Here is an 11,563-nt window from a genome sequence, read left to right on the forward strand (position 1 = left end):
AAAAAATATTCGACAGAGGCAGGGTTCGAACCTGCGCACCCGAAGGTATTAGATAGCGAGAATCGAAGTGTTGATTCAAGTCTAACGCTTTAGACCACTCAGCCACTCTGCCCGAATTGGTGATTGTGGCTGACTCGTAGTTGGTCTATAAAGCTAGAACCGCCAATACCATCACACAAGTAAAGTGGGCATAGTTCAATAGAGGAGAATCGAGTAGGATTATAGATGTGTGATTTTATTACCACCATTAACTTCATTCTACTAGCTCATTTCAATTTCAAATACAGACGCGCGCAAAGAAAAAAAGGTCATCAGCAGGAAATACCACGGCATTAATTAGCACCAAACACTGCACGCCCATATCGTAATCCCAGCTCCGAGCCCCCCCTTTAACTGTCATCTTATCTCACCGCCCAATATTATCATTATGACTCTAAATCCTTCTTGAACTAACTTCAAATCTTGCAACAATCCTGTCACTCAAATCACTGAGAGAGGTTCGCCCACCACTCACACCTCGTGGCATTCACATTTCTAGTCGTCTCAACGGCACCTTGAGAGGTAATGTTCACAATGGTACCATGCGACCCAAGATGCGGGAAAGCCTTGTGGTTGGTGAATTCCGGGACTCCTCCCTGCACAAAAGTAACAATAGCTTCTTGCAGTGCATCCTGGGCCTTGGGCCACGGCGCCGGCGACGTAGGATCGTTAAAGGTGTACTTGAGATCCTGGATATGGAACCCCGGAGAGATGCCAAATTCGTCTAGAGTTGCAGAAAACCGTTAGCAAATGACACCCTTCAAAATGCAGCACTATTTCCCAGACAAGTAAAGTCGTAATCCTACGAGGGGTTTCACTCACAAGCATATCCCTTGTCCTGGACGCCTTGCCCGATCCAATAATAGTTGCAGTCAATGACAGCCTCGCTCCATAGCTTCATTTGCCGAGTATCCATGTCGACGTATCCAAGAGATCCATCGTACTTTGGGGGGTACAGCGAGGTGGCCAGATGAGTGACATCCTGGCTCGTAAGGCCGGCGAATGATCGATTGATCCAGGTGCTAAACTCGTCGTTGGTGGTTACATTGGGATCGAAGAAAAATGCGCCTTCAAACATGTTGTGGCCAGCTAATATCTTAACAGATTTGTCGAATATTCCTTCCTTGATGAGCTTGGTGGGAGAATCGGTGATGTATTTGCCATCAATCACAGGTCCAAAGATGTAAGTCGTAGTTGGTGCGGCTCCAATCTGCGCAGCATTGGCAGCAATCACGGCTTTGGTGTCAGCAGCGCGAGCTTCCTCCAAGCTAGTGACGTTGAGATACGACAGAAACTGGCTATAGCTGTCCTCTACAACTTGCATCGTGGGGATAGTGGCTGGGCTTTGCGGGATGGCTTGAGAAAACAGACCAGAGCCCTTTCCATGGTCTGCAGTCATGTGGAACAGGACCGAGCCGCCGCCTGCAGATTCTCCCATCAGGGTGACGCGCTCTTTAGAACCTCCAAAGAGGTGGATGTTGTCTTGAACCCACTGCAAGGCAAACTTTTGGTCGAGAAGGCCTGCGTTCAGATTGCCATCCTTTTCAACATCAGGGCCGGACATGAATCCAACGGCACCGAGACGATAGTTGAGGGCAACAAAGACGAGACCTTGATCAGAGTTGGCAGCAGCATGCTCAAAAAGACCGACTGGATCGTAGCCGGGGGTTGGTGTGCCTGTCTTGGAGCCGAGAACGAAGCCACCACCGTGGATCTGCCGTGCGTATAAGTCAGATATGAATGCCACCAAACCATAAAAATACAGCTGTTTGAGAATCAGGGCCGAGTTAAGCTTACCCAGACAAGTACAGGGGCTCCTCCTCCACACGATTCCGATTTCGATTTCGAATTCGCTTGCTCAAAGGCCTTTTTGGTTACATGGACATCAAGGAAGAGGCAGTCTTCTTGAGCGCCCGCATTCCAATCAACTGGGAGAGGCTGGCCATCCTTGATGCTCTCCTCCCAGGCCTGAAGAGTAAAGGCATTGGCCGGGCTTGAATATTTGCCGATGGGAGTGTATGCGGCACCCTGCCAAACTGGGACACCCTGAGGGCAGAATCGCAACTCGGAGCCAGTTTGGACCCCGGTGCGGTTCGTTTTCGGGTGCGCTGGGGCTCGGAATCGAAGGTCACCAACAGGAGGCTGGGCGTATCTAATATTCTGGAAAATATAGGCTTGCGTCGTCGTGTTATAGGATAGGGCTTGATGCAATTCCTGTTATGGATAAAGTTAGACGGCGTGCGAATCGTGATTGGCTTGGTGGAGACATGACAAACATATCCCAAGTCTACAACGGGTAGACAACTGGAGTCAGTGCTAGTGACTGGGGCTGCATTGGCTCTAAGCGCGGATGAAACAACGAAGCTTCCGAGAACGAGGCGACGCATAGTGGAGAGGCGATAGGCGAAGAATGTCACTGATGAGGATTAATTGAGGTCGGAAAATAGCAAAGAATATAGTAATTTCGGTCCGGAAAAGGCTTTGAATTGATGATCTTGTTGCTGGATTGCGGTGCTGATGATTCTTCCACTCGTTCACTTGGGTTCTTCTCTGCTCTTATAGCCATTGTCGACATGCCTTCTATTCTTCTATCATCTATCGCGTTGATGATGATGCTGATGAAGCTGATGAAAAAAATAGTACACTGCGCCATGGATCGTGTTTTCGAAAAGTTCGAGGCAGTGAAGCTGAAGCCACTTCTCAAAAGAGTAGTGTATCCTACAGAAATGGAAATGGCAAAAGTGATGCATTTCGCCAGCAAGTCTCACGCTGGGATCCTTCATCCTTCGCGGTTCAATTGCCTCTCCCGAATAACCTTGGTAAAAAAATAGCCGTCCAATGCCGTGTAGAGTTTGCCCCTGTTTCCATCACTTTGTTAAGAATATGCTTCTATTTTAACACAACTGGGCGTTGAATCTCTCCGCGGTGCAAAGTTGCCCCGATTCACGTCATTCCCAAATAGGAACTGTGTCTCCCAGAAAGGGTAACCAGCCCATTGGTGCATTAGCTTCGCGTTCTCCTTTAAAGCCTTCGAAATCCTCCGCATGCATTTGGGCCTAATGGGAATGCGACCCGATTTCCGAGTGGCGAGTAGCGCAAAAAGTACAGCCGCCTCCGTGGCTGGGATTTCAGGCTAACGCGAGCTGTCAGTACGACCGATGATCCTATTGTGGACAATGCATTTCATCACTTCTCGTTGCATCCTGGGGCTTATTAGCACTGACTATCGCGTTTGGTTGAGGCCAGTGTGGGCCAAATGACTGACTGACTGACAGGCCAACCGCCCGAAATACGACCTGTTATGGATAGCTCACTTCTGTTTGTGAATAAGACACAAGAGTCCCGTGTCTTGTCGAGGAGTAAGGCTGGGGAACGATCTGCCATTTTGAGCCATGTGCAGAGCAAACGACGCAGACACGAAGCAGAAGCATCACAGACGTTGAAGCCATGGGCCAGATTCACCACCACGCTATTGACATCGGATGTTCCGGAAATATCAAAGACAGCTGAATTGAAGCTGAAATTTGTTGATTGTGATGTGCCAATACGGCCTGCCAAGTTGTCAGCAGAAAATCAAAAGCAGAAAAAGCATCGAGAGGCGGCACAAAAGAGACTCTCACTAGCACATGCGTCATCAAAGTCTCTGTCAAAGGCTATGCAACCCTCCTACAATGCCTCTGACCCATTCCACTGTACCGTCGCCAACCTCGATGCCGGCACCCATGCCATCCTTCACATCACCTTTTCACATGCCTCACGAGTAAACTTTCTTGCAGAGTCCTTTGCCCCGCCGTCGAAGCTACTGCAAAATGCCCCCATGAGGCACGACAGAATGTTTCAGCTGCGGCTAAAACGCTGTGTTGAGGACGAAAAGCTCATATACTCGACTCTTGCATATGGGTCCAGTCTCTTGGGTTGGACAATGGGCCGTTTCCACGCTGGCAAGCAGCCAGAATACTTTCTGGACAAGGCTCTTCGTGCTGTGAGAGTCTATATCTCTACTCCCGGATATCGTGTCGACGATTGGTTGCTTCTATCCATGTATGGTCTTGCAATCACGGAAATGTGGAATTGCTTACCCAATATGTGGAGGCAATTGCCAGAGAGGCACGCCATGGCCACCAAATCGGGATCTCGCGGCTTTGCTACATGCCGAATGCATCTAAAGACCTTGCTTCAAATTGTCAATTATGCTGGTGGTTGGGAGCAATTCGATCCATACGTACTGGATAGTGTGATATTGGCAGACAAATACATGGCTATTTCCAGCCGCAAGCCGCCCATCATTCCCGTGACGTGGGATCCGGGATCGCTGCCTCCTGCAATTTTGGAAGAGTTTGGAGTAATAGAAGAGGAGCTATTGATGGTATTGCCTCGCCTTGGAACAGGCCTCCAGCTAGAGTCGCTTTCAGAAGAGCTTGACAACATATTGCAAGATCTGATTGCCTATTGTCGTATCGCCAGCACTGCGTGGTCTTACACTTCGACCAAGCCCGATATGGAAGGCTGGCTATTTCGACGATCACAGGCAATCTCGTATCGCCTTCTCCTGTACGCCCAAAATCAGAGCGCGAATTACCTCGAACGCTGCGTTTCCTTTACTTCGCTGGCTTTTATTCTTACTTGTATTCCAGCCAGAGGCCCGCAGATGAGTGCGCAGGATGTAACTTTACATCTCTTTGATTTGCTCCAAGAAGAGCAATTTTTGGAAGAAAAAGCAAACATGTCTGACAGCCACTGGTTTTGGCTACTGTTTATGGGATGTGTCGTTTCAGAGCCAAGCTCTCATCGGCTGTGGTTTCTTGAGCGGATGGCTGACAATTGCGACGAAGAAGAGATGACCGAATCGAATTTTGAAGAAAGACTGGAGCCGTATTTCTTTTTGCCGTGTCGACAAGGTGCTCGAATACCAGCTGTGCTCGAGTATTTGAGCTCCATTAAGGGGAGACGGAGTTACCTTCAGGAAAGATTATAATTTAGAAGGATGCGTGGCGTTTGAGTATCTGAAACATGGTCAGTAATAATTACTTGTAAACAAATATCATAGGGAAATAATTTGTGTCTTCAAATCCAAAACATAATTTGAAATCAGAGCGTTTGCTGCCAAAGCGGTTATTGCAAGTTGAACTCAGCCTGGCCTCGACTTACGTAACATCGGCCTCGGCATTATCTTTTCCGGATCTCGCTATTGCTGAGTCTTCTCCATGAAATGGGCCACTTGGAGCGTGAGAGCGAAGGTCGAGTGTGGTTTTCCGCATTGCTTCGTACTTGTTGACCGTATTGTATACTTTCGCGACAGCCGACAATTAATTGCAGGCATTGACGGTGGAAGAGAGCCCGGGAGGAGGCTGAGGCCTCAATAGACCACCCGCCATCACTGCCCAAACCCTCCCCCACCGTCGTACCGAGGTGATGACGGTGATCGAGATGGCTATTGAAACAGATTAGTACAATTCTATAGAGGGGGCGGAGAGGGGAAGGGAAATGAGTGAAAGAGAAGATAGAGCGAGACAGGGCAGCGAAGAGAAGAGAAGACAAACGGAGACAGAGAGGAGGATGAGAAGAAGGTGAGACAAGAGGTAGGATTGAAGCAAGAAAGAAAAAGTGTGCAAGAGACAGATGAACATACCTTGTCTCCAAGTTCAGACTCGATATATTCAGCCTTGACACATGGTTAGCTCAATTGACGAAGGAGCAGAATTTGACAAGGAAAAAACAATGATATAGAGAGGAACAGATGATGGGGCAAGCAGAGAATGGAGAGAGAAAGGTGGAAATAAGATCAGGGAGAGGGCCAGGACAAAATGTCAAAGAAGAAGAGGAGAGATGCGTAGATGAAGGAAAGCAAAAAGAAACATGGAGTTGGATGGAAAATCGTCGACGAGAAAGAGGACAGCGAAAGAGAAATGCGGAAGAATGTCACAGGAAAGTGGATAGAGGATGATGAGGAAGATGGATGACCAAACGGAGGATAAGAAGAGAAATGCTCACTTGGAATCACCGTCATCACCTCAGCTTAAGAAAGACTTTGTAGACGAGGAAGAAAGATGAAGGAGGAGGAGGATGAAAGATGAAAGAGGAGGAGGAAGAGGAGAAGAGAAGAGAAGAGAAAGATGGAAAATCTGGGGGGTGGCGAATGATAACAGGTACGTACTATGATCTTTGCGCAAATTCTGGCTTCCTCGATTCTCAGGCTCTCTTTGGAGCCTACTGGTCACTCTATAATCGAGCAGGTGCGCATCTGAGTCATTATAGGGGTGTCAACTGGCAAGTTTGCATCTGTGGGAGCCAATAATAGCGCGCAGATGGCAGCCGATCGTCCGATAAGCGAGTGCTTTCCCCAAATCGAGGCGGTCTCCAGGGGCTTGGAATGACTTTCCGTGGTTTCAATGGTCTGATTCTGCTTGGTCTTGCTTAACATTGGGTGGAAAGTGTCCGAGATGGTGCGGTGAGTCTGCAAGAGCGCGTAATCTATCTGTTTGATGGTTATAGACTCTCTGGTTCTATCCGACTCTATGCAGTGGGGGACATGCCAAGCTCACCGGTCCTTTGGCAGAAGTCTTTGTGAGAGCCCTAGCTAACAAGCTTGACCGCTTCTCATCCAATTACGGCCAAACAGTTTGGCTTTGACGTCGTTATCCCCGTCAATAACGTGGTAACTGGGAAGAAGCACTGGCGTCTTTAATTGGCGACACGGTTGACCTCGAAGCAACACTATAGCACCTTTAGAGTACGTTCTCTTAGATAGGACAGATGAAGAGGGCAGGGAACTACACCAATTTGTGAGACGCAAACCATTTGTACTCAGCAATACATCGCCCTTGTCCCAGTGGCCACAGTCAATCTCAGATTCTACGAGGTCTCGCCCTGCATCTATCGGGACTCATCTCGCGAATGCCAGATTTATAGATAACATCCCTATTTCTTGGATCCATAGCGTAAAGATCTGTCATAACGTTATACCAAACGGGACAAAAGATTAGGCCAACAATCGCAATAATAGCTAGGATATCTTGAGAATTTCTGTATCGTCACGAATCAACAAATCATTATTATACTTGTTGCAACTACTTGTAGTGTCCAATCCGTAACCATATCACAACTTAATTCGCAGTAAGGTCCAAATGAAACATTGATTTAAACTGGATCCGATACCAAGATTTTTATTAAGGTTGAGGGGAAAAATAATATACTACTAAAGTATCCAGTTGGCGCACGAAATATGCTCCAAGGATATGAATATCGAAGAGTAATTATACAATGGATGTAGGGCTAATGAGTGTGATTCAATCTAATGTCCGTCTGCTTTTCGTTTTATATTTTTTAGTCCATCACCATCTCGTGGTCGAGCTAAATCGTTTCGACTTGTAAAGCATAGAGAGCTCGGTGTGGACTCATGCGTGTATGCATTCTTAGTCTGAACCAACGACGTCTTGGCAGAGGACAGCTTGGCCAGCCTAGATATGGATATATGAGAATTCTGATATCATAGAATCTTGCCATCAAGATCTAGAGAACTTACCACTGGGAGAACACAGCACTGAGCCTCCTTGCTGCCCTGGTTTTTGCAAATTGCCCCAAAATCTTTGCCATCTTTGGGCGTCTTGTTGGCTATGGAATGGTTAATTCTTTGTACTAAAGTAGAGTAGATGAGAAAAGTTCAACTTACGAACGCTGCAGTCGAGGTCAGCAAGACCGAGAACGCCTACACTGCAGCACTGGGGATTAGAGTAAAGGCCACGGGGGCATTCGAAGTGGTTGCCATCGCCACCGTCGTCAGAATCGCCGCCATCAGTATTACCGCCGCCGGTGTTTCCACTGCCGCCGTCATGGCCACCATCGCCACCACCATGGCCGCCGTCACCTCCATCTCCATGGTGAGGAGGAGTATAGTTGGGAGGAGGCGGAGCAGGCTTGCTGCTGTCAGGAGGAGGCGGATAGCTGCCTCCATTGTTGGCAGGAGGTGGAGGCGGATAGCTGCCTCCATTGTTGGTAGGAGGTGGAGGCGGGTAAGAAGGAGTTGGGTGAGATGGCGGAGGAGGAGGGTTGTGGTCGCCGCCTGGAGGAGGGCACGAGTTGGAGGCGGGCATGGCAAGAGTGCCAGCAACGAGGAGGGCGGTGATTGCGAGGAACTTCATTATGGCGAATTGATAAATAAGACGGTTATGGTTTGGTGTTTTGGCGATGTTGTTGAAGAAGAGGGAGCTGATGGAGAAAGATGAGATGCTCAAAGGGAGGATTCATCGTCCATTCTTATAGTCGACAAAACACCATCTCGAGGCAACACAAAATGTTCATCAGGCTCTCTCTCGATCTCAAGATAGTAAGTCTATTATAGCAACCGTAAAACATTAGTCGATTCGTACGTGGTACAATAATTTCCCGGCTTAGTCGATGCAGCTCACGAAAACTCAGCCTGGGTACTAGAGCACAGACGTTGATGTTTCCTCTTGGCCAATATACTGCAGCCCTGGCGTTACGTAGGATCCATACTGGTGGCTATGCAAATAGCACCTTGATAGTATCGAGGCCAATTGCTGAGCTGCTTCGTGCAGCTGACAGAAATAACAGTCCCCAAGGAATTCTATCATCGTGAGCTGGAACGACTCAATCTCAATCCGTTCATTTGGCCTCAACTTGGTGATGAAGTAATCGTATCGTAGCTTATCTTGTCATCGCGATCGGGTACAGCTCGCCGAGCCTTGTACGATCCTAGATACTTGTCAAGTTAATTTAAACATCTCAATATTGACGGCGATCGGCGGGGAATCAAAGTCCTACGGCGTTTATTATCCTTCCGAGATCAGCCTCCCACAATAATTTCCACAATTGACGCGCGCAGGACGAGAATCTCCAATGAGATTGCTCTGAGCCGGTGTTGATCGGAAGGCTGCATCATTCGGAGACGCGTATCAAGCAATATCGTATCTATGCTTTTCGTCGCAGTGGATACTCTTTATGGATGAGCGTGTATCGAAGGAGAGTAGCTGCAATACTATTGTCGTTGTGTGAAGAGCAGGCAATGGAAGAGTTTGTGTAGAAGGGCAAGTTTGCCAAGAACAAAAAATTATCGCTATATGTTATGATATGGGCGCTTTGATGTGCTACCCTAATCTCTCTTTCGCCCCAACAATGCCGCTCAATGCTCATTCCAACACTCCGTCCAAACTCCATAGATATAAGGTTCATTCAATTTTCCCAGATACAACCCAAGACGCCACAAAAGCAATATCCAAAAATGTTGTCGAGTGTTCAAACAATCCCCAATAACTCAGCTCTCCAACAAAGAAAACAGTGAACCTCCTCAGTCAAAGATCCTAGTCCATAATATGCAGCCCCTCAACGCTAACAAGGAAGCTGTTCACCGAAAAGCAGGGCATTCAGCTGCCATTGGCCCCCCCGCAAGCTTACTGCAGCAAGCCAAGACTCATTTCCAGCAATCGACGCCACTCGGAATTGATTCTGTCCGATGAATATCGGAAATCTCGGTCATTCTTGGCCTGTTTCTTTCATGCTTAGATTGTTCCAACGACTGGTGCCTCAGCTCTTTCGGCCATCGAATCTGTAGTAATCTCCCTGCTCATCTCCCTGCTCTTCTTTTTGGACAACTCTGCATGATGGGGTGGAATCAAGTTATACAAGATTCCCATCATGATACCTGCCACCGCAGGCCCAAACCAGTAAATCCACTGATCTATCACATTGTTAATAAATCTCGTAATTAAATGATGCGCACTAAAACTCACATGACAAATCTAGTCTTGCAATTCCATTTCCAAAGCACTTTGCCGGGTTCATCTGCGCCCCAGCATAGCCGGGGATGATCCCACTGGTGGAAAAGGACACCAGCCCCAATGATGCACCGACCAGCACAGGGCCCATTCGGGGACCAAACAAAGCTGCTTGGCGTGGATCGAGGCCGACGCCAAAGGCTAGAAAGAGGAGGACAAAGGAGGCAAAGGTCTCGTTGAGGTAGATCTGGCCAGGGTTGGCCTGAGATGGGTCGTACCAGCAGCCGCCACCACGGACACTAGCAGCAGTAATAAGTAAGCTGTCTTAGTATAGATTGCATAATACATGGAGAAAAAGCAAGATGCATTACGTGTTCGGGGAATGTTGTGTACATACGCTATTGCTCTCTCTTCACCCCAGATGCCAAGGAGTAGCCCTCCTGCCAGGGCACCACCAGCAGTCTGGCCAATGATGTATAATACGCCTAGAAAAGAGTACTGTTAGTCAATAAACAAAGTATAGATTCATGTATTATGTACTAGTAATACGTGCATGTGCATGTGCATGCGCATACGCGTAATTTGCATTGCGCTCCGGAACTACCAAAAGGGGAGAAGCTAACTTGGGGAGAAGGCTATTCGGATAACCTTCTACCCGGCACCACGTAGATACGCGGATGCAAGATGATAAAAAGAAATTCAACACATACCTCTGGGTACTGAGCAAAGACCCGTCAAGACGGCAGCAAAAGTAATCGTCGGATTCAAGTGTCCTCCCGACGCAGGCGCAACCGCATAGATGAATGTCGCTATCATGACAAGGTTGGAGAGGCCGATATATGCGCCAACCTGTGGTGTTCCGTAGCTCTGAATAGTAGCAGCAATCTGACCCGCTAGAAACACCTGGCAGCATGTGGCAATCAATTCGACAATCTAAAACATGTTAGCAACTCTCAGTCTTCCAATTGAGTCGTTAAAGTATCAGTTGAGGTGGTTGAAAAGCAATTGAACAACATACAGCAGATCTCCACAAAGCCGGCTCAAACCACTGTCCAACAAAGTACTCCCTCCTGCGATACCACGGCGTCAGCCGCACGGCCTGGGGCCGCACAAGCGGTGCAAAAGATCCGTCAAACGTCGCCAGATCCATCTTGTTCGTGGCAACAGGAGTAGACGAGGTGGAAATTGACAGGGCAGAGGCTACTCGAGCTTGTGTCGTGGCTCTTTCGCCGTTGTTTGGAGGTGCTTTCTCTTGTAACGACTCCATGGCCAAGGCTTTAGAAATAGTCTTGAGGGGTTGGGTGAGACAAGCTTCTTAAGCATCAATTAGAGGAAGCCGAAGTGGATAAATACTCCGGCCTAGAGATTCGAGACCAATTGCCAGAATGAGAAAAAAAGAGAAAAGAAACCATGGGTAATTAGATTACTGCATACGGACTTGTGGGTGGGATAAAGGCAAGTCGCATTCTGCAGTAGTTGTCCCGAACTCAATCCATCGCAACTCAGCTACCGGCCTAGACGAAAAGCGAAGCTCAACTCCGATCCATGGAGGCTCCACCAAAGATCCTCATTCGCTGGACTCTCATCGGTAAAGCTGAGCTGATGCGGGCAGGGATACCGCATGGGTAAGTTGCGCCCGGGCATCTAGCAGACGGGCTATGCCATTTGACTTTTGGGCTAGCGGCTGATTGAAAATAGTCTTAGTTGCGTTGCATAATCATGACAGTTCAGAACTAATAAGCATCGGTCAGGCTATTTTAGGCTTTTGTCACCCTTGACAAAGTTTTACCTCA

General features: G+C 48.0%; 4 protein-coding genes and 1 non-coding gene across 5 annotated transcripts; 1 reads left to right on the top strand and 4 right to left on the bottom strand.

The window, feature by feature from the left end:
- Positions 1–10: 10 nt before the first annotated feature.
- Positions 11–112, bottom strand: GGI43DRAFT_t131. Its single transcript has one exon. It is a non-coding gene; the product is annotated as a tRNA-Ser (tRNA).
- Positions 113–485: 373 nt separating this feature from the next.
- GGI43DRAFT_423166 (Alpha/Beta hydrolase protein) lies at positions 486–2,426 on the bottom strand (the record flags this gene model as incomplete). The annotated part of the gene is made up of 5 exons (XM_083208201.1): positions 486–763; positions 795–812; positions 862–1,753; positions 1,837–2,103; positions 2,172–2,426. 5 exons carry the CDS (start codon positions 2,424–2,426, stop codon positions 486–488), a joined length of 1,710 nt encoding a protein of 569 aa, XP_083060132.1.
- Positions 2,427–3,063: 637 nt separating this feature from the next.
- Positions 3,064–5,121, top strand: GGI43DRAFT_55565 (uncharacterized protein). Its single transcript, XM_083210006.1, has one exon. It carries the CDS (start codon positions 3,341–3,343, stop codon positions 5,012–5,014), a length of 1,674 nt encoding a protein of 557 aa, XP_083060133.1. The 5' UTR covers positions 3,064–3,340; the 3' UTR covers positions 5,015–5,121.
- Positions 5,122–7,193: 2,072 nt separating this feature from the next.
- GGI43DRAFT_55612 (hydrophobin) lies at positions 7,194–8,334 on the bottom strand. Its single transcript, XM_083210007.1, has 3 exons — positions 7,709–8,334; positions 7,562–7,650; positions 7,194–7,496 (listed from the first exon to the last, which is right to left on the bottom strand). Exons 1-3 carry the CDS (start codon positions 8,175–8,177, stop codon positions 7,452–7,454), a joined length of 603 nt encoding a protein of 200 aa, XP_083060134.1. The 5' UTR covers positions 8,178–8,334; the 3' UTR covers positions 7,194–7,451.
- Positions 8,335–9,391: 1,057 nt separating this feature from the next.
- GGI43DRAFT_55645 (aquaporin-like protein) lies at positions 9,392–11,457 on the bottom strand. Its single transcript, XM_083210008.1, has 5 exons — positions 10,789–11,457; positions 10,481–10,703; positions 10,168–10,255; positions 9,786–10,069; positions 9,392–9,733 (listed from the first exon to the last, which is right to left on the bottom strand). The coding sequence occupies exons 1-5, from the start codon at positions 11,035–11,037 to the stop codon at positions 9,555–9,557; spliced, it is 1,023 nt and encodes a 340-aa protein (XP_083060135.1). The 5' UTR covers positions 11,038–11,457; the 3' UTR covers positions 9,392–9,554.
- Between the last annotated feature and the right edge of the window lie 106 nt (positions 11,458–11,563).

This window comes from Trichoderma evansii, assembly GCF_050947405.1.
Source record: "Trichoderma evansii strain SZMC 28006 chromosome Unknown GGI43scaffold_11, whole genome shotgun sequence".
Lineage (NCBI taxonomy): Eukaryota > Fungi > Ascomycota > Sordariomycetes > Hypocreales > Hypocreaceae > Trichoderma > Trichoderma evansii.

Bases quoted from the DNA above. Each gene is read 5' to 3' on its own strand.
- GGI43DRAFT_55565 (XM_083210006.1), top strand. From the start codon at position 3,341: ATGGATAGCTCACTTCTGTTTGTGAATAAGACACAAGAGTCCCGTGTC.
- GGI43DRAFT_55612 (XM_083210007.1), bottom strand. From the start codon at position 8,177: ATGAAGTTCCTCGCAATCACCGCCCTCCTCGTTGCTGGCACTCTTGCC. The intron at 7,651-7,708 runs GTAAGTTGAACT...ACCATTCCATAG, and splicing joins TGACCTCGACTGCAGCGTTC to CCAACAAGACGCCCAAAGAT. The intron at 7,497-7,561 runs GTAAGTTCTCTA...ATCCATATCTAG, and splicing joins AGTGCTGTGTTCTCCCAGTG to GCTGGCCAAGCTGTCCTCTG.
- GGI43DRAFT_55645 (XM_083210008.1), bottom strand. From the start codon at position 11,037: ATGGAGTCGTTACAAGAGAAAGCACCTCCAAACAACGGCGAAAGAGCC. The intron at 10,704-10,788 runs GTATGTTGTTCA...AACATGTTTTAG, and splicing joins CGGCTTTGTGGAGATCTGCT to ATTGTCGAATTGATTGCCAC. The intron at 10,070-10,167 runs GTATGTACACAA...TACTGCTGCTAG, and splicing joins GGTGAAGAGAGAGCAATAGC to TGTCCGTGGTGGCGGCTGCT.